Source organism: Enhydra lutris, unplaced genomic scaffold, assembly GCF_002288905.1.
Source record: "Enhydra lutris kenyoni isolate GAN:26980312 unplaced genomic scaffold, ASM228890v2 scaffoldscaffold49, whole genome shotgun sequence".
NCBI lineage: Eukaryota > Metazoa > Chordata > Mammalia > Carnivora > Mustelidae > Enhydra > Enhydra lutris.
The window spans coordinates 9,856,397-9,882,251 of NW_019154133.1; the positions used below are offsets into that span (position 1 = coordinate 9,856,397).

A 25,855-nucleotide genomic window follows, 5' to 3' on the forward strand; every position below is an offset into this window, starting at 1 on the left:
GACTTGATCCCAGAAGAAAGGCAGACACTTAACCAAACTGAGCTACGCAGGCGCCCCTGTCCCTTATTTTTTTTTTTTAATGCTATACAACAAAATGTAAGACAACAAAATGTATATAATGCTATACAACAAAATCTCCCATTTTCATTCTTATTCATATCTTCTCTTACTTTTCCTTGATCAGTCTTAATCTTTGATTTATCATTTTATTAGTCTTTTCAGGAAACCAACTTTTGGCTTTTTCAAATTTTTTATCATATTTTGTTTTCTATTTCCTTAATTTCTGCCCTTGTCTTTATTCTTCTATTTTCTTTGGATTCATTTTTCTCTAATAACTTCTTGAGCTGGATGTTTAGCTCATTATATTCCTGCCATTCCCTAAGCTTTTATGACTATATATTTTCTTCTTGACCCTCCTTTAGCTGCAAACTTCAAATTTTGATATTTTGTATTTCTGTTATTACTTACTTAAAATATTTTCTAATTTTTACTGGGGTTTCTTCTTTGCCTGTAGATTATTCAGACTACTTTAATTTATAAAGTTGTGATTATCTTCTTGTTTGCTGCTTTGATCGTTTATTGAGACCCAGTTCATAAAAACAAATCTCACTGTACTTGTGAGCTTTCTTATTTGTCCTTGTAATGCTGTACTTTTTGCTTTCTTTTTAAAAATTTTCTTAATATATGTATTTGGGAGCACGTGGGTAGCTCAGTCACTTAAGCATCTGCCTTTGGCTCAGATCATGATCCCAGGGTCCTGGGATTGAGCCCCTGCTCAGCAGGAAGTCTGCTTCTCTCTGCTTCTCCCCCTACTTGTGTGTACTCTCTCTTTCTGTCTCTTTCTCTCATTCTCTCTCAAATAAAATCTTAAAAAAATTTTTTTTATTTTTAAAATTTTTTCCTTTTAACTTTCTGATTTCCTTTTTTTTCTTTTCTTTTTCTTTCTTCCTTCCTTCCTTTCTTTCTTTCTTTTTTTTTTTTTTTTTTTTTTTTGCATTAGGTCTTGGCAGGTGCAGCATTAAAAACACTACCCAATTTGGAAAATATATGTGTGGATATGAGATGGCTGATGTATTTTAAATACATATATAGATATATATGTGTATGTGTGTGTCATTTGTTTCCCAGAGATAATTGTGGAATAGTTCTAATGATAAAAAGCTCCTGTTAGGGGCACCTGGGTGGCTCAGTCAGTTAAGCGTCTGCCTTCGGCTCAGGTCATGATCCCAGAGTCCTGTGCTCACTACTCAGTGGGAGCCTGCTTCTCCCTCCCCCTGCTTGTACTCTGTCTCTCAAATAAATAGTCTTTTTTTTTTTTTTTTTAGTATTTTATTTATTTATTTGACAGACAGAGATCACAAGTAGGCAGAGAGGCAGGCAGAGAGAGAGAGAGGAGGAAGCAGGCTCCCCGCCGAGCAGAGAGCCCGATGTGGGGCTCGATCCCAGGACCCTGGGATCATGACCTGAGCCGAAGGCAGAGGCTTTAACCCACTGAGCCACCCAGGTGCCCCTCAAATAAATAGTCTTAAAAAAAAAAAAAAAAACTCCTGTTATTGAGCAATTATGATATATTATACACCGTAGTTTACATACATTTTCTTGTTTAATTTTCAGAGCAATACTGTGAGGTAGTATAGGAGTACCTCTTTTACTGATGAAAAAAGCTGAAGCTTAAAGATGTTGACTAATTTGAATCAATTCATACAGTTAGGAAGTAGTAGAATTGAATTTCTTTTCTTTTCTTTTCTTTTCTTTTTTTTTTTTTTTTTTAAAGAGACAGAGAGGGAGGTTTGGGGAGGGACAGAGAGGTGCCATGTCCAGAGTAGAGCTAGAGCCCCTTTCAGGGCTCATTTGCATGATCATGACCTGAGCCGAAATTAGGAGTCCAGTGCTTAACTAATTGAGCCACCTAAGCGCCTCTAGAATAATTTCATACCCAGATCTGACCTGGAAATCTTTGTTCTTAACCACAATATTGTATTAACCCTTGTATATTAATTTTCCTCAGGAACTATTTATATAAAGCTTTATAAACTTGGGATGCAATGTGAGCATTGTTTTAAATGGCAGCACCATGAATTTCAGTTTTTTAGTTTATTAAATAAATAATACTAAATGTAGTCATAATCTATGTAAATTCTGTTACAATGTGAATTTATTTTTCTGCTTGTATAAATAATATTGTTTAAAAAATCAAATAACATAGAAATATGTAAGGAAGTAAAAATCACTTAAGATTCTGTCACCCTGAGATAAACCCCCATTGTCAGTTTGAGGACCATATTGTTGTATTTTTCCCCATGTATATTTTCACTTGTATTTATAACATTATTTAAATGGGTTAGTATCTTAGTTGCTGTTTTCATTATGGGCCAAATTTTATATTTTTGAATGTTAAAGAGCATGACACATTGTTTTATGGTGTTAAGAAGTTCCTGTTTACTAAAGCAGTTATCCTCACTTTCTTCCTTTAATCTTATCAGGTCAAAGTAGGCAATGAAGTTGCTACTGGAACAGGACCTAACAAAAAGATAGCCAAAAAAAATGCTGCAGAAGCAATGCTGTTACAGCTTGGTTATAAAGCATCCACTAGTCTTCAAGATCAACTTGACAAGGTGAGAGCTAAATTTATATGTACATATGCCTATCCTGTCAGAATATCAGAGTGAGGAACAAATCCTATTCCAGTGTTTTTGACTCTAAGTAATGTCTTAACTACTGTTAAAGTAGAAGTCAGTGTCCCTGCCTCCCCCCTGCCCCGGGCGGTACTCTGTATCTTTAAAGATAGATTCTCCAGGTACAAAATAACATCTGTTTATGGGGCCAAGATGAAATATTACAATCTTACAGTTGGAAAATGCTAAAAAATTATATTGGTGTATAAATTTTATATAATTCCAGTTGAATACTTTTTAGCTTATTGACTCGTGGTTTTTGCCATATAGCCACAGTTTTTAATTTGTGCTTTTTAAAGAACAGAGTTTGTGAGCCTTTATTTCTGGAATACAGCTGAAAACACTGGAAATAAAGATCCTGAGTTATCCCTTTAGGGCAGGAACTATATTGGACAGGCGCTCTATAAACTAATTTTTCTATTTACTTTAAATTTAAAGGTAAACTCAGAGGGTGTTTATTTTCTGCCAAGGCTTATGTTCATGGTCCCCTATTTCTTCTGCAGCAGTTAATGACATCATTAACACCTACCTCTGTTGCAAGAGAAGCAGAGAACCCCAAATTCTGTACTTGGCAGATAACTTAGCAGGAACTAGCTTAATTCCATTTTGTATTATTATTTTATCTGTGCACATGTAGAAATTATTTTGACTAAACATTTTATTAAATGAAAATTCATAAAACAGGCTTAATGATTATTTCTATCAAAAACAATATGCTTTTTTTTCCATGCCGTTTCTTACATAAGGATTCTGTTTTAGAGATGTTTTCAGTTTCTGTAGGAACACATTTCTGAAATTTAGAGTAAAAACAAAATCATCTATTAGAAAACATTTAGATATACTTTTCTTTTTAAGATAGCTGTGAATATCTGGGCAATTATTTTGAGTGATTAAGATTTATTTGTGTGTGTGATATCGCTAGAGATTTCAATTCTGTTTTTATAACCTGGCTAGTCAGTGCTTTTTCTTCTTTTAAAAGTATTTGTAACATGAAACCTAACATGTGTTCAAGATTCTGTAGTTCTTATATTGTGTATATGTTGTTTTAACTTAACACATTTATATTGACTTAAAACTGGTGAGTGATTTATAAATATATGTCAAAATAAATCTCCTCATAGACATGTATTTGTATGTTAAGTGAAAATAAACCACTAATTTTATTAATATGAAAACATTTTTTGTATATGCACTATATTATTGTTCAAGGTTCTCCAGAGAAACAGTGCAGCAGGATGTGCGTGTGTGTGTGTGTGTGTGTGTGTGTGTGTACATACATATTCGTACATTAGTCACAGAGACTTATTTTAGGGAATTGGCCTGTGCAGTTACAGAGGCTTGGCTAGTCCCAAAATGTGAGGAAGAGGCCAGCAGGCTGGAGAATCAGGCGTTAAGTCTGAGTCCAGAAGCTTTCTGCTGAGTTCCCTCTTGATTCAGGAGAGGTCAAGCTTTTCTTCTAGGTAGGTCTTCAACTGATTAGGCTCACCCACATTACAGAGAGGAATCTGCTTTACTCAGAGTTCAATGATTTCAGTGTCAGTCTCTTCCAAAATCACCCTCACAGAACACCCAGAATAATGCTTGATCAGTTACCTAGTCACCATGGTCCAGACACTGACGCATAAAATTTACCATTGCACTCACTCAATGCCAAACACTGGTAGCTGAAGATAATAAGATGACTGAAACTTGGTCCCTATGCTCAGAAAACTAACCCTTAAGTGTTAACAGTGAGTAGCGTTAATCATGTAACAAAAATTATAGTATCCCAGAACCTAGAGAATATGAAGATGAATCTGGAAAGTCAGGAATAGCTGAGGCCACTGTTTTTATGTGAGTTAAAGAGCTTGATGAGTTACTAATTTAAGATTTGAACACGGAAGTGACATGATGTGTTTTGCGTTCTTCAAAAGACAGCCGTGTGAGTAACACAGGGAGTGTATTTGAGCAGGATGAGACTGGAGGCTGAGAGTCCAGCTAGGAGGCTAGCAGAGCTGTTCAGGTAAAAGAAGCCGAGGGTCTGAACTCAGGCAGTGGTGGTAGAGAAGCAAGGGGAAAGATAGCTGAGGTATTTCTGAAGTGTGTGTGATAAGCTTTCAGTAGCCGGTAATGTGCATGGGGGAGATGGGAAGGAAGAGAAAAGAAAACCTGTAAACAGGAAGAGAGAGTGGCTTTAAGAAGTAGGTAGCATGATTCCTCCAGCTGAAGTACTGTATGGTGACTAACAGAACATTAAAAAAAAAAAGAAGTAGGTAGCAGTCATATGCTACAGAGAGATCAGGACAAGGACTGAATACACTGATCTGTCAATAAAATCTGTGATGAATGTGGGAAAAGCAGCTTAAAAACCTGCAAAAGCGTGTTTTTAAAAAGTTTTTTTTCTTAATAAACAATTATATATATGGCTGAAAGAATTCAAATAGCATGAACGGGTGAACACTGAGGAAAAAGTTAATCTTATTTCACTCTGAGATCCTTGGTCTCCTAGTCTCTCTTTTTTTTTTTTTAATATTTTATTTATTTATTTATTTGACAGAGAGAGAGATCACAAGTAGGCAGAGAGACAGAGAGGGGAGGGGAAGCAGGCTCCCTGCTGAGCAGAGAGCCCGATGTGGGACTCGATCCCAGGACTCCGGGATCATGACCTGAGCTGAAGGCAGAGGCTTAACCCGCTGAGCCACCCAGGCACCCTCTTAGTCTCTCTTTTGAATAGCATCTTCCACAATGAGTTAATTGTACAACATTTAGAATACTGTCTGAAATACAGTGAATATTATATAAGGATTTGATAAATAGAAATAAATATCTTTACAGAGATATTCTATGTGTATGTACTAACATATCCCCACTTTATAAAAAATTTCAGATTTATTGAGATGCAGTTCAGTGAATTTTGACATAAGTGTGTTGTTATTTGCATACACATTCATTAACTGGCACCACAATTAAGATATATAATACTTCTGTTAACCCAGAAAAGTTCCCGTTTGTAGTTAATCTCTTCCCCTCCCCTTAGCTCCTGGCAAGCACTCACTTGATTTCTGTTTCTATAATTTTGCCTTTCCAGAACGTCATATAATTTGGCTCATACATTAGGAAGCCTTTTATGTCTGGCTTCATAATGCTAAGATTCTTCCGTGCTGTTGCATTTATCATTAGTTTTTTTTTTTTTTTCTATTGTCTGTTACTGTTTTAGTCTGCACCAACATTTGGGCTCTTTCTACTTTGAGTCTATTATAAACTATGTGGCTGTAAACATTCATGTATAAGTCTTTATATGTATATATTTCTCTTGTATATTCTTTATGTGCATATTTGTATAATTAGCACATGTGTAACTTTGTTAAGAAGCTGTGAAGAGGTTTTCCAGAGAGGCTGTACCAATTTGTATTCCCACCAGGAGTGTTTGAGAGCTGCAGTTACTTCACATTCAGCTCTTGGTATTGTTGGTTTTGATAGTTTTGATTGTACTTGTAGGTGTATAATGTTATCTCACTGGAATTTAATTTGTATATTCCTAATAACTGATAATGTTGAATATTTTATATGTTTATTTACCATTCATATCTCTTCCCTGAAATGCCTATTCAAAGTTTTGTCTTTTTAAAAATTGGATAGTTTGCTTTCTTATTGAGTAGTTGTATAAGAGTTCTTTATATATTTTGGACACAAATTCTTTATCAGATAAAGAACTCCCCTGCCTTTTCCTTCCCTCCCTTCCTGTCCTCTCCTTCCCTCCTTTTCCGCATAGGTGATCCAGTTGTTCTAGCATCATTTGTTTCAAAGATTAATGCTTTTCCACTGAATTCTCTTAGCAATTGTTGAAAATCAGTTGACCACATATTTGTGGGTCTCTTTCTAGATTCTGTTCCTTTAATCCATATGTCTATCCTGAAGCTATTATAATTATGTATGGGTTTGAAATCAGATAAAGAACTCTTGTCTTTGTTCTGTTTTTTTATTTTTTAAATTATTTTGGCTAGTCTGGAGCCTTTGCATTTCCATAGAAATTTTAGAATCAGTCTTTACCAAGAAAAGAAAGAGACAACTGGGAAGTTTTCTTTAGGATTGTGTTGAATATCAGTTTCACGTAAATCAGTATCTTAATATGGAATCTCATCCATGAACAAGATCTAGCTCTCCATTTATTCAGGTTTTTATAGAAGTATCTCACAGCAGTGTTCTCTATGTTTTCATAGAAATACTTTACACAATTTTTATGTTTATCCCTAAGTGGTTCATGTTTTTGGATATATTATTAATGGTATATTTTTTAATGATGTTGGTTTTTAAACCAATGACTGTACCATTCAATTTCCAGTTCTTTTCTATTGTATAGAAATAAAGTTGGTCTTTATACATTGACCTTGTGCTCTGTGACCTAGCTAAACTGAGTAATAAGTTATAATAGTTTATTTTGTAGAGTGTGTGGAATTTTCTGCATTGATGACCATATCATCTATGAAGAAAGACAGTTTTATTTCTTCCCTTCTAATCTGTATGCTTTTATCTATTTGCCTTGCTTTATTGCTGTGAAAATGCTGGTACATATTGCTGGTACAATGGTGAATAGAAGTGGTTGATTGTTGAATAGGAAAGCAGATATCCTTACCTTGTTCCCCATTGTAGAAGGAAAGTCATTCAGTCTTTCACCTTTATAAATACCATGATGATTGTAGTTTTTTTTTTCATAGATACTCTGTATCAGATTGATATTTCCTTATATTCCTGCTTTATTAAGAGATTGGGGGTTTTTTTTTACTTAATTATCAGTACATTTTGAATTTTGAATTTTGCTAAATGCTTTCTCTGCATCTGTTGATATGTCATATGATTTTTCTGTTTAGCCTGTTGTAATGGTGAATTTCACTGGCAGATTTTTAACTTTGTCCTACAGATTTTGACAAGTTGAGTTTTTATTTTTATTCAGTTCAAGATATGTTTTAGTTTTCTTTTTGGCTTCTTTCCAGTCTTGTATTCCTCCTGATTTTCTTTCTGCTTATTTTATTGTTAGTGTCTCCAGTTATAAGTTGGATAGTGTCTCCAACTTCTTTCAGTTTTATCAATTTTGTTCTGTGTACTTTAAAGTTTTGTGGTTAACATATATATATATAATTAGCATTGTTATGTCTTTTTGATGACTTGGCCACTTTATTATTACATGATTTCTTTCCTTAGCCTTGATAATCCTTTACCTGAATTCTGCTTTGTCTGATATTATTATAGCCATCCCAGTTTAAATTTGATTAATGTTTGCATGAGATATTTTTCCGCCATCGTCTTAGCCTATCTGTGTCTTTATACTTAAATTGCTTTTTTTAAGAAAACACAATTGGGTCTTGCTTTTTAAAATCTAATTTGACAGTCTGTCTTTTAGTTGAAGGTGATTAGACCATTTACATTTATTGTAGTTATTGATACGGCTGGATTTAAATGTATTGTCTTACTACTTGTTTCTATTTATTCCATTTATTCTTTGTTCACTTTCCTCTCTTTGACCTCTAATATGGCCATACATTTTATTTTTCTATCTTTCTTTATGACCTATTGTGATTATACTCTGTATGTTTCAGAGACCTCCTATTGTGGTCATACATATTACTTCTATATATAGTATAAACTCACAATTTATTGTTACTAATTATGCTTTATATAGTCAATTATCATTTTATGTTGTTGAAATCAGAAAAAATGTCTTATATTTACCCTCATTTTTACCATTTTCAGTACTCCTCATTCATTCGTGTAGATCCATATTCATGAATAATGTTCATTTGTTTAGATTTCTTTCTGGTATTATACTCCTGCTTATAAAACTTACTCTAGAACTACTTGTATTAACAAATCTACTGGAAGTAATTTCTCTTGGTTTTTGTTTGATAAAGAAGTCTTTATTTCATTTTCATTTTTGCAAGTTATTTTTGTCTGGATATAGGATTGGATTCTGGGTTTTTTTCTTTCAGTACAGTAGTCTCCCGTATTTATGGTTTCACTCTCCATGGATTCAGTCACCTGCGGCCATCCACAGGTCTGAAAGCTCATCAGAAAATTAATAGTTGCCTAAGTCTACATTAGAATGCCTTTGCCATTCACCTCACTTAATCTCATCCTGTAGGCATTTTATCATCTCAAATCATCACAAGAATAGTGAGTATAATACAGTAAGATATTTTGAGAGAAAGATCACGTTCACATAACTTACTATAGTGTTATAATTGTTCTATTTTATTATTTATTATTCTTAATCTCTTACTGTACCTAATTTATAAATTAAACATGTTGTAGGTCTGTATGTTCAGGAAAAAACATAGTATATATAGGGTTTTGTACTATCTGTGCTATCAGGTGCCTGCTAGGGAACTTGGAATGCATCCCCTCTAGATAAGGGGATCTACTGTACTGAAAAGATCTTGTTTCATTGTCTCTTGACTTGCATAGTTTTTGTTGAAACATCTGCTGTAATTCTTACCTGCTCTTTCCTCTTCATGTTATCTTTTTCCCTTTGAAGGCTGTCAGAATTTTCTTTTTTCATTAGTTCTCAGCAGTTTGACTATAATATGTGTAAATATGATTTTTTTTTTTGCTTTATCCTTCTGCCCTCTTGCCTGTTCTTCCTCTCTCCTTCCTCCCTTTCTCCTCTTTTCTTCCTCCTTCTTTCTTCCCCTTTTTGTATTTTTCCTGCTTTAGTGGTCTCTGAACATGGTATCTGTGGTTTGTTATAATTTGGCTACTTCATCAAATTCTCAACTGTTATTTTTTCAAATATTTCTTATTCTTTGTTTCCTCTCTTCTGTGGAATTTCCAGTTACACATTCGTTAGACCATTGGTATTGTTTTGTAGCTCTAGTATCTTTTGTTCCTTTTAATTTTTAACCTTTTTTTCCTGTGCTTCAGTTTGAATAATTTCTATTGATTTATCTGCAGTTTTAATGAATATTTTTTCATCTGTGTCCATGAGTTAATAACATCAGCATTAATTTTCATCTGTGACTGTCCCCCAAGATTTCCAATCGCTTTTGTTCTATAGTTTCTATTTCTCTGTTGAGATTCCCCATATGTTTAAACATGTTGTCTGTCATTATATTATGTACATTACATATATTAAATCTTCTAACCTGCTAATCTTAGGTATTATAAAATTTATTTTTTATAATTCTGACCTCTGGGTCCTGTTTTGTTGACTTCTTTATCCTCTGACAATGGGTAATTCTTGAAATTTTGGTTGTCTTATAATTTTTGAATAAGTAATGGACATTTTATATTGAAAAATTTTGGAGGCTGAGTTAAACAGTATTTATGTTGAGAAATAGGCATGTCTTTTCTGTCATGTTAATTCTGGAGGGTATAGAGGGTGGTATCAATCTTGTCAGTAGTTGAGCTCATTTTGAGTTTTGTTGTTGCTATCATCACTACTGACTTCAAATTCCTTCAGCAATGGCGTGCTATTATCTGTGTTTTGTGTGGGGTGAGGTTTGGGGAGGATTTTCCCCTCAATGTTTCTGCTCTGCCCTCAGGTTTCAGCAGTCTCTCTTCACTGTCCCAAGGGGTGAGGTATATCTGCATGCTCTGTAGTCAGCTGTTGTGCTTATTACTTGATCATAAGAGTATGGTGGATATGGGGACATAATTCTTGATTTTCTTGCCCAGACTCATTCTCAAGCAGACTGTGTGCCTGAGTCTCAGAGGTGGGTGCCTGAGAATCTGCATTCTTCTGATCTGCCTCCTCTTCTCTTCCCTAATGTGACTTAATACCTTGCTCCACTTTCCTCAAACTTTTAACCCCCCTCAGGCAGCTTTCTTCTCATTCTGATCTCATCTTCACAGAGAATGTGTATGTGGGGTCTCCTCGGGCCTTCCATTGACACCCACCTGCATTTATGAGCATTTACTCCTCTTCTGTCCTTTCACAGTGGTATACTATTTGCCAGGATTATATTTTGTGTTTATATCTAGAGTTTATTTTTCCATTTGAACTTTAACATCTGATAGTATAAATATAAAAGCTGATTATAATAGGAAATATGACTTTTTTCCCTTGTAGTACTTTATATCAATAAGACCAACTCCACACAAAGAGATCATAACCAGTTAAAGTCACTTATTAATTTGACTAAAATACTTACCACTTCAAAATACTTTGGCTTCTCTGAATTTATTTTTATAACAGGCAGATCAAATGGCCTGACAAAAGTCAGGATATTATATGTTTTACTTAAAGTTTGGGCTTAGTTTTCAATCTTCTATGTATGTCATTAGCAGTATTTCATGACCCTTCTTAGAGCTTTCACAGAACAGTTTCCATTGTTGATTAGACCTCAGAAACCATAAAACCCTTTGAGTTACTTTAGCACTTGTGATGATTGTTATTTACTGTTTAAGAATTGTTTGCTTTTTAACCATCTAGATAGAACCTATGTTGTATATACTACATGTATTGACTGTGAGCCTTTCTTGATTACTTAAATTATAAATTTAGATGAACAGATAAAAGCAGAAAAAGACATAAGAATAGATTTGCATATAGGAAAGGAAGAATGTTACTGCTCATATTAATTACTTTTGTGTCCATGGTCCTGGGGTTAAAGAGGGAGAGAATAAATAATCACGCGAGAGACTTTTGCCTTTGCTTAATTGGTTAGTTAACTTTTTTCTTTTCGCATAAATCTGTTTCTCTGAATTTAAACAATTGGCTTAATCTTTCAGACAGGGGAAAACAAAGGATGGAGTGGTCCAAAGGCTGGGTTTCCTGAACCAACAAATAACAGTAAGTTTTCACTTTCATGTTGACTACACTTGGTGTTTGTCAGTGGTTCAGTGATTAGACTGGCACTGGATATTTATTGGATCTATTTGGGCTTGAGATGTTTTGGTAGAGACAAGGAAGTCATGGTATTTGATTTCCTGGAGCTGACGGAAGACACAAGCACTTATATTCTTGGCATGGTTTAGTCATTGCAAACTAAGTACCGTTTACTCTACATGGTGAGGATCTGATTTTTTAAAGCTGTTTTTATTGCATCATTGTTATAATATAAAAGAATCAAGAAAGTAAAACAATTATCTATAAACCCATTATACTCTAAAATCAACTGTTTGAAGATGAAATCAGAGAGGAAGACAAACTAGAATAGGAGACAAAGTGCTGAGGATTGCTGGGGTGGGGGAGGATAGGGAGATGGGGTAACAGGGTGATGGACATTAAGGAGGGCATGGGATATAGTAAGCACTGGTTAGTATATAAGACTGATGAATCACTAAACTCTACCTCTGAAACTAATAATGCACTATGTGTTAATTAATTAAATTAAAAAAATAAAATCAACTGTATCCCATTTCAGTTCTTTTTATGTACACACATATTTTTATATAATTATCTTGTACTGTGTTGTTTTCATTTAACACAGTAATAAGCATTCAGAGCCAGCTTGAAACTTAACTAAACTGTTAACACTTTAGAACTTCCTTCAGTTTCTAGTAGTTCAAATTGAGAACTTGAAAGAAGGATACGATCCCTCAGCCCTTCCAAACTGTGAGAGGTGACAAAGCCAAAGCCTGGGTTCTTCCGTCTGAACACTGAGTGGTCTCTGCCTCAGGTTATCACAGAGGATGCTGGCAGCCCTGCTCTGAAATGTAACTGTTTTACTCCCTGATGGCTGGTTCTCTCTAGCAGCACTCCAGTGTCCTCTGGAGCCAACTCCTAGCTACTTAAATACAACATTAGCAAAAAGTTTGTTTCTTAGCAATTGATCGTTCAAGTGATGAATCCATTAGCTGAGAATTAAATTTGTATATTATGGTAACATTAATGTTAAGTTCTTTTTACTTAATTCCTTAAGTTTGAAATTCTGCCCTAACTGGTTTCTGTCTGATGAAGAATACCTGTGTTTAGAGTTTTGCAGGCAAAGATGAGAGTAGGCATCTCTTGGGATGGCGCATGTTGGGGAAGACAAGAATTCGAAGTTGTCCCTGCTGGCTGCCACGCTGGCATATTTTCTGATCTTGAGCAGCTTGTTTCATGTCTTCTGATTCAATGAGCTCTGTTAAGAGTTACGCATACCAGTTTATAATGCTGAGTATCTTTAATAATCTAACATTCGTAAAATGATTAACCATTCTTGAATAACGTCTGCAAAGGTAACATACTTTGTGAAAGGTAGGATGTTATCATAAAGTGACTCTGTATTATTTTCTTTATTAAACTCTATATTACTTTACAAATTATAGTTAGCTAACCATTGTTTGGATAAATATTGTGAAATTAACTTGGAAGCATAGTGTACAAAAATTAAATGCAGGGAATGCAGAATTGGAAAGGAGAAAGAAAATTTTAACCTGGCATAGCTAGCACCTAACTCTAAGTAGACAAAAAAAGTTAATGTACATGTGCATTTAATTTTTGAAGTGGAAGATATTTTTTTAAAGATTACAGTCATAAGAAACTGCCAACAATTAGAACTAAAAAAAAAATGGTTTAAATGGTTTTGCAAGTGATTGTGATTGCATAGCCTGACTCCTGGCTTGATTGCCTGCAGATTTAAAATATGGACCTAATTTTTGAATGTTTCTCAGGCTTTCTTCATTCTACTGAATTGCAGCAAAAGGTGGACTGGCTGTTCTGTGTGTTTTTACCCTTTAAATCACTGTCATAGTCATGTTGAAGTGCGAGAACACATAACTGTGATATGAGGTTTGTGTTAAATTTAGCATGGGGCAATTTTATGCTTGGCATACACATAAAAAGCTAGATTTTTACAGATGAATGACTAACAAGTTTTTTAAAAGATCATGCATTTTAAAGATCTACTGACGGCTCATGGAAAACTTTGTAAAATATTTAGATACAGTTCAGTTGATAATATCTTTTATTTTGTATTCACATTCCATGTTTTTTATTAATAGAGGGTTTTACTTAAAAACAGGTTCATTGTTTCTTAAAGGTGAACTCTAGCTTAATTCAAAATTGGACTAAGCTCAAAGGTATTCACTGGTATGTGCTGAATCCACCCACTAAAAGATTATTTGGAGGCATTTTTCACATAAATATTTTTCCGTTAACCTTTTAAAAAGTTTTATTTAGCCTCTGTGAAATATGCTGGCTCTTCTAGGTTCATTAGAGATGACCCAGGACAAATACTTTTGGGATGGGATAGAATTCTTATTGACCTTTTCAGTATCGTAGTTGACTTGCCAAAATTTTTGTCACTTTTCTGTCATATCCTTATATTGTTAAACTTATCCATCCTGAAACCAGGAAGCCAAACTATCCCAGTGACATGACTTAAGATAGATTGTAGGCTTGCTTCCCACATGCTGTGTACATATTTAGAACCTCTGCTTTTACGCATGGGTGTGGGTGAGGGTTGTACTTTTAATTTTAGGAAAACAGACCAATAGATTCTTGAAGTGTTTTGGGAGTGTCCCCGAACAATTTACTTTTGTGCCTCGCATAATAACAAAACCACTTTGTAATGAGACAATTAAGTTAGTTGGATTTAAATATTAAACAAAGTGATCATGTTAATTATTTATTTAGACATAAATCCTACGTTGGAAATCTAAGCGTGTAGCTGACTTAGCTATCCACTTTTAAAAGATTGTTAGGTTGTTTGTGCCCCGGCTAGTTGTCTTTGAACGAAGTCCTATCCCATGAATATAGGTCTGTTGAACTGGCAGCTGGGGCAACAAGACCTACACATCCTCATTGCCTGTGCTCTTGTACCTGGTGAGACTGCAAGGGGAAATGCTGGTCCTCTCCTGAGCAAGGGAAGGCAGATTCACATGTTCCAGAAAGACTGTCTCCCTCTTTTCCATGGGTGGCTATGTTGGGCTTGGCTAAGTGATGAGAAGCCTTTTTATTACTTGGGCTGGGATTCTTTCGTCTTGCCCATTAACTCTAGGGAGAAGAGAGGCAGCATTAAGCTTGCTTCTGTTAACAGTCATACAAGTTGAGTTTGTAGTTAAAGGCACATTCATTTATGGAAAAGAATCTGAAACTAGAATGAAAGTCTTTAATTAGATGAACATAGTATATTTTTCTGAAATATTCTTAGGAAAGATTGAATTTAAATTTTCATGAATTTAAAAACTGATTTGACTCAATTTTTAGACAAAAAAGTGTTTTTTTTGTCTAAGATACATGGTTTTTAAGAAAGGCTGCCATATGAACAGTTTAAAGATGCATTTATTGATTGCAGTATGAGTTTTTTTTTTTTTAAAGTGTAAGAGCAAAGGATGAAAACATGAAGAAAAAAGAGATGGATATAAGTACATAAAAAGTGAAAGTGAATTCATGAAGCAGCGTAAGAAAATAAAAAGGCAAATGATAAACAGTGTAAATTGCAGTATATATAGCAACAGGATAAATAAACATGAAGGACACAAATAGGCTAATAAAAATAAATTTAAAATATGTATATATATTTTAAAGATTTTATTTATTTATTTGTTAGAGAGAGAGAGCACAAGCAGGGGGAGCAGCAGGCAGAGGAAGAAGCAGGCTCCTTCTGAGTGAGGAGCCTGATATGGGAATCTCCCAGGACCTGGGGATCATGGAGTATGTATTAAAGAGCTAGGGCAGTAGTTCCCTATATACTGAAATCTACTTCAGGAAGCTATTATGGCTTTTATGTCTAATTTTAATATTTATTTATTTATTTATTTATTTACTTATAAAGAGAGAGAAAGAGAGAGAGAGTGGTGGGGAAGGGCAAGGGCAGGGAGAGAGAATCTCAAGCAGACTGTCCCCGGCATGGAGCCCAACACCGGGTTTGATCTTACGACTCTGATGACCTGAGCTGAAATTGGGTTGGACACTTAACTGATTCATCCAGGTACCTCTCTGACTTTTTTTTTTTAAAGAAGAGAAAATGTATAGTTTTCTAAAGTGCTGAATGAAATTTTAATTTTAGATATTTGTTCTGGAAATCTGAAATATGTGCTCTTCTCGGAGCTCTATGGGGATCAAAAGGTGTCTAAAACTATCATTTTCATAACTGGAAGAGAGCTTATAATGCCACATAGGTGAAAGTTTCCCAGAGATTGAAAGTTGAAGTACTAATATACCTACTTAACTGATTTTTTCTGTTATAAAAGAAACTCTACAATAAGCAGAAGGAGAAAATCAGGTTAATGCTTATAATTACTTATTTATCAGCTTATCTAGAAAGATGGAGTTTTATAAATCCAGTGTGGTGTATTACAGTTTGCCAAGAAATGTTAAACTTGTGTGTTATTATCTTTAAAGACAAAACACAACTTGACACATAAAGCATTTAACACATTTAAGTTATGAAGTTGATAATATAATAAACATTTGTGAACACACCACTCAATTTAAGAATAAGAATATTACAGGTATCCTTACCTCCACATTTTCCTCTTTCGTATCTCTTGGCCTCCCATGCCTCTCCACGACAGAGGTGACCAGTCCATCTGCATTTTTTATGTAGTCCCTTTACCCTTTATTCCATAGTTTCACCAAATAAGTATTAGTCCTTAACAGTATTTGTTTAGTTTGCTTTTTTTTTAAACTTTAGAAAGATGGTATTCTTTCTAAGCTTTATTCTCCCACTTATTGTAATTTAAGATTAATTTGTTACATTATTGTGTTTCATCCATTATGTGATTATTGATTCAAATTTGAGTTATTTTCAGGATTTTATTATTATTAATAGTAAAACTATGAACATTTTTTAATCTTTCTCCTGGTGCACATGTCTAAGAGTTTGGGAGATCACATCTGCCAGTGAAATTTATATATTATAGGGCATATGTACATTCAGATTTATAAAAATAACCAGTTGTTTTGTAATGGGAAATCCCAAGTGCCCCTCAAAGTATCTACTTCTCCACACTCTAGAAATAGACATTTAAAAAATCTTTTACCTTTGATTTCATTTTCAATGATGAACTTAGTTGAAGTTTAGTTCCAATTCAACTATATCATTAATCTTATTTTTCTTTTTTTAGTTTTTTTTACAATGGATAAAAATAAATAATGCAAAAAATATAAAAAGTCTTCCCCACTTTTGTTCTCATTCACACAATTTTTACCCTGTCTCCCAAGCAAGTTAACTTATGTTTGGTTTCTTTTGTACTGTTCCAGAATCTTCCTATACATATACAAGCAAATTCAAGTATGTATTATTATATCCCCTAGCATTCCAGACACACTGTTGTACAATTTTCTCTTTTCACTTAACAATATGTCCTGAAGAGCCTTTCATATTGATATGCTTAGGACTTTTTTATTATTTAACTAGTTCCTAACTGATGGGCATTTCGATGGTTTATGTTATTTTTCTACTATAAATTATCCTGCTGTGTAAAACCTCAGACATATATCATTTTATGTGTGTGTTAGTGTATTTGTTAGGTAAATTCCTACAAGTGGAATTACTGAGTCAAAGAATACGAAAACGTATAAATTTTGATAGATGTAGCCAGGTTATACTCAGTAGAGATTTAACAATTTACATTCCTACCAGCATTATATGAGATTTCCTGTTTCCCTCCAGCTTTAGAAACACAATGTGCTGTCAAACTCCTGGATCTGTGCCAATCTGATAGTTGAAATATGGTATTCAGTATAGTTTTATTTTGCATTTCTCCTATTGTGAATGAAATTAATGAGATTAATTATATTTTTGTATGTTTATGAGCCATTTCAATACTTTTTATGTCAGTGGTGTCATAATTAGTGCTCATTTTAAAGTTAGATGTTGGTCTTCTATTCTTTCTAATTTGATTAGAGAGTGTGTGTGTATGTGCCTTTATAATAGGACTTGCCAATATTTTTCAAGTTCTCTTTGTTTATGGTGAAATCTTCTTTTAAAGTTTGGTTTTCTTTTTAGTATATTTGCGTGGTCTGTCTTTTATAGTCCATATATATAGCACTTGTAATCTTAACATAGTTAATGATGCCTTCCCCACTGTGAAATTATAAAAAAATTCTCTTACATTATCTTCTGGAACTTTTATAATAAGTTTTTTTTTTGTCTTTAAATCTGTGGTCCATCTGGGATTTATACTCCAAGTATGGCTTCAATTTTAATCCCCACGGTGTTGATGCTTTACCGTTATCATATACTAAGATTCTGTATTTGGTTTTGTTTTGGACTTTCTGTTCTCTTCTCTTCATTTGACTGTCCATGCACCGATTTTAATCATTGTGTCTTTATTGTGTTTTAACATGAATCAATTTAAAACTCCATTTATTTAAAATAAATATGAAGAGAGAAGTGCTTGATCCATGATCTTTCAGCACATACTACATGGAGTACATGTAATTGGAAAGATAAAAATCCCCTTGACATGGGAGGTAAAAGGAGTAAGAGTAGTTAAAACATTGACTAAAAACACTAAAGGAGGGAAGAGGCAACTGTATGCTTGAGGGCTGTTAAGTGTAAGATTCAGGAAGGCAGTGGTGATAGTCTCCCTAAAACTTCTGCATACAACAGATGTGGCATTTATTCTTTTAGTTATTTAGAAGGTGTCTCTTGACTGCATGGTACTATTTTTGGTATTATTGGTGATTGCAATAACATTTTTTGAAGTTGAAACTGCTTCTTGGAAAGCTAATCAGTCTAAAAGATAAACATGGTTAACCACCTCTCCCCAAGGGAAAAGGAGGGAAGACTTAAAAAATAAGTGCAATCTAGGGAAAAAAAACCCAATTGTTTTGATTTAAAAAGTAAATCATGAGAGCACAGTACCTGACATTGTAATTTCATTTGAACAAATGAAAAGAATATGGTGGTTTTACTTTTTCCCCACTGTATTGGTTGTCTTAGTTACCATTTAGACCTGTGCTTCTCAGCTTGGTGTTGCTCTACTCAATATAAAAATAGGTGTCGTTACTGGTATTTCAATAACCTAATAGAAATATTGCATTCTTTCTTAGTAGATTTATTGCTTTGAATTAGAAATGTATCTCTGAATTTCTATCTCAAGTTGTTCTGAATCTCAGATTGGCATTCTTTGGTAGAAGAAACCAGAAGATGATTTATTATCCTAAATATTACCCTAAATAAATACAATCTGTCTGAAAGGCAGATCCTTGAGCTATGGTATGTGTAGAAGAAAAACAATACAAGCAGTCTGAGTGTGAAAAGTTTGGAGAATGTCCAACCTCTTATTTTACAAACAGGATGATTGAGGCTTGGGTGATATATTAATTTGCTTGAGGGATAGTAAGTTAGGTAGAGGTAGTAAAGACTTGTATCTTCTGATTCTAAGGTCCACCTTTGCCACTATACAACGTGTTTATTTCCATATATATCACTTGCTAATAAAGAAAAACTGAATAAAGCTTTTTCTCAGAACTTCCACTAAAATTAAGTATGCATTTTCTTGAAAGAATGTTTTGTATATCACGTACCAGAATCTTTTTTAAAGAACATTTAGGATGTTTCATAACATGGAAAATGTCCAAACTATTGTTTCAGATACCAGTTTGATATTTGGGTGGATCATGTAAAAACACTAAAATGGCTGAGAAAGCATGTGAAATGTTTATTTTAACAATGGAACAGCCATCTGCATTACATGATTTTTCTTAAGACTTAAAAAACTTCAGTAATAGTCCATTTTAAAAAATACTCAACAGGCTTTTTGGGTGATGTTATTCAAGTGTATTGTTTTATTCCAAGCTTTCTGGTTTGTGTTAAGATGATTCATAGGCTTTTAGAGCTGAAAGAGATTTTCAAGTTCCTCTAGTCTAATTCATTTTACGGATCAAGAAAGCAAGGTAAAGAGGCTATCTGCTGCTGCAATTCAAACTCAGATAGGGAGGCTTCAGTCTAGTACATTTACCACCATGCTATTGTCTTGTCTTTGTTACACTTTGTGCTAATACAAAATGTCAGACTATTTTTAAATTTTCTTTTTTTTTAAAAAGATTTTTTTAAAGCAGATTTAGATTTTACAACAAAATTGCGAGGAGGGTACAGAGATTTCCTGTATATCCTTTATCCCCACACATGCACAGCCTTCCCCATTGTCCCTGTCACTCACCAGAATGGCTCATTTTTCACGAAGGATGAACCTCCATCAATATATCATAGTCACTCAAAGCCCATAGTTTACCGTAGGCTTCACTCATGGTGTTGTACATTTTACAGGTTTGGACAGATGTCTAATGTTATATATCCATCGTTACAATATCATATAGAATATTTTCACTGCCCTAAAAGTTCTCTGTGCTTTGCCTGTTCATCTCTTCCTCTCTCCCCCAAGCCACCAATCTTTTAATCATCTATAGTTTTTCATTTTCCAGAGTATCATGCAGTCAGAGTCATAGATACATATTCTTTTAAGATTGGCTTCTTTTGGGCACCTGGGTGACTCAGTTGGTTAAGCGGCTGCCTTTGGCTTAGGTCATGATCCTGGAGTCCTGGGATTGAGTCCTGCATCAGGCTCCCAGCTCCATGGGGAGTCCGCTTCCCCATCTGACCTTCTCTCCTCTCATGCTCTCCCTCACTCTCTCTCTCTCAAATAAATAAGTAAAATCTTAAAAAAAAAAAAAAAGATTGGCTTCTTTCACATAGCAATAAGCATTTAAGATTCTTCCACGTCTTTTCATGACTTGGTAGGTCATTTCTTTTTAGTGCTGAATAGTATTCCATTGTCTAGATGTATCACCGTTTATCCAGTCACCTACTGAGGAACATCTTGGTTGCTTCTACATTTTTCCAATTAACAATAAAGCTTCTGTGAACATTTGTTTGCAGGTTTTCCTGTAGACATAATTTTTAACTGCCTTTAATAAATACCAAGAAGCACAATTGCTGGATTGTGTGGTAGGAGTACTGTCTTCCAGAGTGGCTGTACCATTTTGCATTCCCACCAGCAATGAGTGGGAGCTCCTGTAACCCCATGTCCACATCAGCATTTAGCAGTGGTGTCAGTATTCTGGATTTTGGCCATTCTACTAAGTAGGTAGTGGTATTTCATTTTTTATTTTTATTTATATTTCCTATGATATCGAGCATCTTTTTATATGGTTATTTGCCATGTGTATATATTCTTTTTTTTTTTTTTTTCCCATCTGTGTATCTTCTTTGGTGAGGTGTCTGTTAAGGTCTTTGGCCTATTTTTAATTGGGTTGTTTGTTAATTGGGTTATTGTTGAGTTTTTGGAGTTCTTTGTATATTTTGGATAATAGTCCTTCATCAAATGTATATTTTGCAAATACTTTCTCCCAGTCTGTGACTTGCCTTATAATTCTTTTACTGTTGTCTTTTTTTTTTTTTTTTTTTTTAGGGCAGAAGTTTTTAATTTTAATGAAGTCTAGCTTATCAATTGTTTTTTCATGGTTCTTGTTTTAGTGTATAATGACAAAGGCATTATTACCATACTCAAGGTCATCTAGATTTTCTCCTATATTATCTTCTGGAAGTTTATTAATTTTTCATTTTACATTTGGGTCTACTGATTTTGTGAAAGGTGTAAGGTCTGTATCTAGATTAATTTTTGTGTGTATGGATATCCAGTTGTTCTAACACCATCTGACAGTTGAAGAGACTGTCTTTGCTCCACTGTACTGCCTTTGTTCCTTCGTCAAAAATGAATTGACTATACTTATGGGGGTTTATTTCTGGGCTCTCTCTTTTGTTTCTTTAATCTGTTTGTTCTTTCACCAATACCACTTTGTCTTGATTACTGTAGCTCTCTCGTGAGTCTTGAAATTGAGTAACATCAGTCCTCCAACTTAGTTCTTCACCTTCAATATTGTATTGGCTATTTTGGGGGCTTTTGCCTCTCCATATAAACTTTAGAATCAGTTTGTCAGTATTCATTAATAACTTGTTGGGATTTTGATTGTGATAGCATTGAATTTGTTGGTCAAGTTGGGAAGAACTGACATACTGACAATATTGAGTCTTCCTATCCATGAACATGGACTATCTCTCCATTTATTTAGTTCTCTTTGATTTTTTTCTTCAGGGCTTTATAACTTTCTTCATAGAGATATTATACATGTTTTATTAGATTTATACCTAAGAATGTTATTTTTTGGGTGCTAATATACATGGTATTGTTTTTTTTTTATTCAGTTAGCAACTATATAGTACATCATAGTTTTTGATGTATTGTGTTTTTAATTTCAAATTCCACTTGTTCATTATTAGTATATGGGACATTTACTAATTTTTTCCCATTTAAATTCAATTACTTAACATACAGTGTATCATTAGTTTCAGATATACAGTTCATTTATTCATCAATTGCATATAATACCCAGTGCTCATCACATCATGTGCCCTCCTTAATGCCTGTCACCCAGTTACCCCATTCCCCCACCCACCTCCTACTTATTATTTTTAAATTAAATTTTATATTTTTTTTTATTGTGGCTAAAAGCATGTTATACATGAGATCTGCCCTTTCAACAGATTTTTAATGCACTGTATAGTATTGTTAACTGTAAGCACAATGTTGTACAGCAAATCTCTAGAGCTTTTTCACTGTGCATGACTGAAGTTTTGTACTCATTGAACAGCAACTCCCCATTTTTCCTTCTTCCCAGTCCTTGGCAGTGACCATTCTACTTTCTGTTTTCTGTGAGTGTGACTACGTTAGATACCTCATATATGTGGGATCATGTAATATTTGTCTTTCTGTGTCTGCCTTATGTCACTTAGTATAATGTTCTCAAGGTTCATGCATGTTATTACATATGACAGGATTTCCTTCTTTCTATGGCTAAATAATATTCTACTGTATGTATATACCATTCTTCTTTATCCATTCATCCACTGATGTAGACTAGATTATTTCTACTTTTTGCTGTTGTGAATAAAGCGGCAGTGAACATGAGAATGCAAATTCTCTTTCAGATCTTGTTTTCAGTTCTTTTGGATAAATACCCAGAAGTGGGGTTGCTGTTTCATGTGGTAGTTCTTTTTATAATTTTTTGAGTTATCTCCATACTTTTTTCCATTATGGGTGCCCTATTTTGCATTCCCACTAATTGTGTACAAGGGTTCAGATTTCTTCACATCTTCATTAATATTTCCTTTTTTTTTTTTCTTTTAAGTAATGGCCATCCTACTAGGGGTGAGGTGATGCCTCATTAACATTTTGATTTGCATTTCTTTGATCATTGGTGATGTCAAGCATCTTTTAATATACCTGTTGGCCGTTCGTATGTCTTCTTTGGAGAAATATTTGTTCACATCCTTCCCCTGCATATTTTTAAACCAGATTATTAGTCTTTTTGTTGTTGAATTGTAGGAGTTCTTTATATATTTTGAGTATTACCCCCTTATAAGATACATGGTTTGCAAATATTTTCTCCCATCCCATAAGTTGCCTTTTCACTCTGTTGATGGTTTCCTTCTCTGTACAGAAGATTTTCAGTTTGAAATAGTCCCACTTGGGTCTATTTTTGCATTTTTTGCCTGTGCTTTAGTATCATATTTAAGAAATCATTGCCTGGATTTTATGTTTAAATCTTTAATCCACTTTGAGTTGATTTTGTGTGTGTGTATATGGTGTAAAATAAGGGTTCAGTATCATTCCTTTGGTTCTGGATATCCAGTTTGCCCAACACCATTTGTTGAATGTGCTGTGTTTTCCTCATTGTGTATTCTTGACACCATTGTGAAAGATTACTTGACCAAATATATGGGAATTTATTTCTGGACTTTCTGTTCTGTTCTATTGGTCTATATATCCATTTTTATGCCAGTCCTCAGAGTTTTGATTACTTTAGCTTTGTAATGTTTCAAAACCAGTAAGTGTGGTGTCTTTAGCTTCATTCTTCTTTCTCAAGATTGATTTGCCTATCTTATAGTTCCATATGAATTTTAGGGTTTTTTTCCTGTAAAAAGAGCCAGTGATATTTAGATAAGGATTGCATCAAATCTGTAGATGGTTTTGACAGTATGGGCATTTTAATAATATTAAATTTAATAATTCACAATTATGAATAATCTAAATATTGTATTTTTTATGCTATTGTAAATGGATTATTTTCCTAATATCCTTTTCAGATAGCTTGTTAGTGTATAGAAATCCAAACTAATTTTTGTGTGTTGACTTTATGTCCTGCTGTTTTGCTGTGTTTATGTATAAGTTCTAACAGTTTGTGGAATCTCTCATGTTTTCTGCAGGTAAGATCACATAATCTGTGACCAGACGTAATTTTACTTCTTTATTTACAGTTTGAATGCTTTCTATTTCTTTTTCTTGCCTAATTGCTCAGGTTAGAACTTCTAATATTTATTGAATAGACATATCAAAAATGGGGATCCTTGTCTTGTTCCTATTCTTAGGTGAAAAGCTGGACTATTTTTGTGAGATTTTTTTCTCTTGCAGTATGAAGCCTCTGATGTCACCTTTCTCAGAGGGAGGAGTCTTTAGTGTGTATGTGGTCAAATGGGATGACAGTAGATTTAGTAGGGCTCTATTTTATTCTCTGTCTGATCTCTGTTAAGTTTTCTGCCTTTGTTGATTTAACACTCAGCTGCTGGATTTCACTAATTGCTGGCAGATAGCCCTGTTGTTTTCTTGGGACGTAAATTGCTACAAGTCTGATCCAGTTACATTTGGATCCCTTTTCAGAATGTTTTTTTGAGGCCAGTATTTTAGGTTTTGACCCCAAGAGCACTCTTCTTGTCTGTCTCTTTCCCTGGTTCTTTCTGGGAAACTGACAGGTTTACAGTATAGCTTCCTGCTGCTTTCATGAAGTTAGCAGATTCCTGTGGATTGCTAACCACCAAAATCTCCAGTGTTTTCAAGAGTGCTCTTAGGCTTAAACTTTCCCATAATCCATTTCAAATAAAGTAATTTCATTTGAGAGATCTCTACAGCTCTGTTATAGACTACCTCACCCCCTGGGCATAATTTCTGAGTCAGTGCTCTGGAGTGAGAATGGGGACAGTTATCACTTCTCTGAGAGTGACACCCCTGCTTTATGACCGGAGTGTTGGGCAGGGGAGGTAGGCTCTGTTGCCCTTAGCTTGCCTTTCCTGACATGAACCTCGCTCCTCTGAGCAAGCTGAGGGAGGGATGTCAGTTCCCACATTTTTTTTCAGCCTGCTGTGCTTGTGTAGAGCCTTCACTGTATGAGTGGGGGCTGGATGGAAGAAGGGATTGCCCAGTTTCATGGCCATGTATGTGAGGAATTTAGCTTTTTCAGCTTACAGCTAGGGGAAATGAGATATTCTGGTAGTCTGCCCTTCCTGGTAAAATGCCATATTCCTTAACAGGAGATTGAGGAGAAAGAGAGCCCCCACCACCATCTTCTTAGCTGTTTATGGGGGAGGAAATGGGTCATGGCTCAAATGCCACAGATTCTTGTTTTTGCCAAGATTTGTTAGATTTTCTTGATCAGTGACTTAGTATAATGACTTCTGATGCAAAACCTGGAGTTATGCTTAACGTCGCATGGTCGCTACAAGACTGACCTCCCTTCAGATACCAGCCGCTATTGGAGGGTTTCTAGGACCATTCTCACTTCTGACCAACTATTTATAAATTCACGGCTTTTCATGGCCCTGTAGATTTGATAATTCACTAGAATGATTTACAGAATCCAGGAAAGTCCTATACTTAAGATTATGATATTTTTATAGCAGAATGGATACAAATCAGAACCAACCAAGAGATGTATAGGGTGAGATATGGGAGGCTTCTAAACACAAAGCTTCCAGCCCTTTTCTCATGAAGTCAGGGTGCATCATCCTTCCTTACACATCATGTGTAATATGCACAGAGTATTGCCAGCCAGGCGGGCTCACTCAAGTTTTCAGATTGCCCAGAATTTTTATGAGGTCTCATTTTATAGGCATAACTGTTTGAATCATTCATTGGCCAGGAAGTTGATACCAATCTCCAGCTCTCTCCTTTCTCAGAAATTGGGCTGATATAATTTGATTCAAAGCTCTAACCATCTAATCACATAGTTGGTTTTTCTGACATGGCCATCACCCATCTTGAATCATTTTGTTAGCATAAACTCTGATGTGGTCCAAGGGGTCCCCCATGAATAACAAAAGAAATTCCAAGGATTTAGAGGCTACCTCCTAAGAACTGGGGACAGAGTCTAGCCAATTTTTTTATTACATTGGAAAATGTCTGATTTGCTGTATGCACTTAGAACAATTTCCAGAAACTTAAAAAGGTTTTTTTTAATTAAAATAGTTTTCAGTTATGGTTGTTTGATGGGGGTGGGT

General features: G+C 34.5%; 1 protein-coding gene across 2 annotated transcripts in view; it reads left to right on the plus strand.

Moving 5' to 3' along the window:
- Positions 1 to 25,855, plus strand: part of LOC111156774 (staufen double-stranded RNA binding protein 2) — a 318,514-nt gene that overhangs the window by 144,700 nt on the left and 147,959 nt on the right. For both annotated transcript variants that reach the window (XM_022517840.1, XM_022517841.1), the window contains 2 exons: positions 2,484 to 2,615; positions 11,379 to 11,439. In XM_022517840.1, coding sequence (XP_022373548.1) covers positions 2,484 to 2,615; positions 11,379 to 11,439 — 193 coding nt within the window. The remainder of the gene's footprint in view (positions 1 to 2,483; positions 2,616 to 11,378; positions 11,440 to 25,855) is intronic.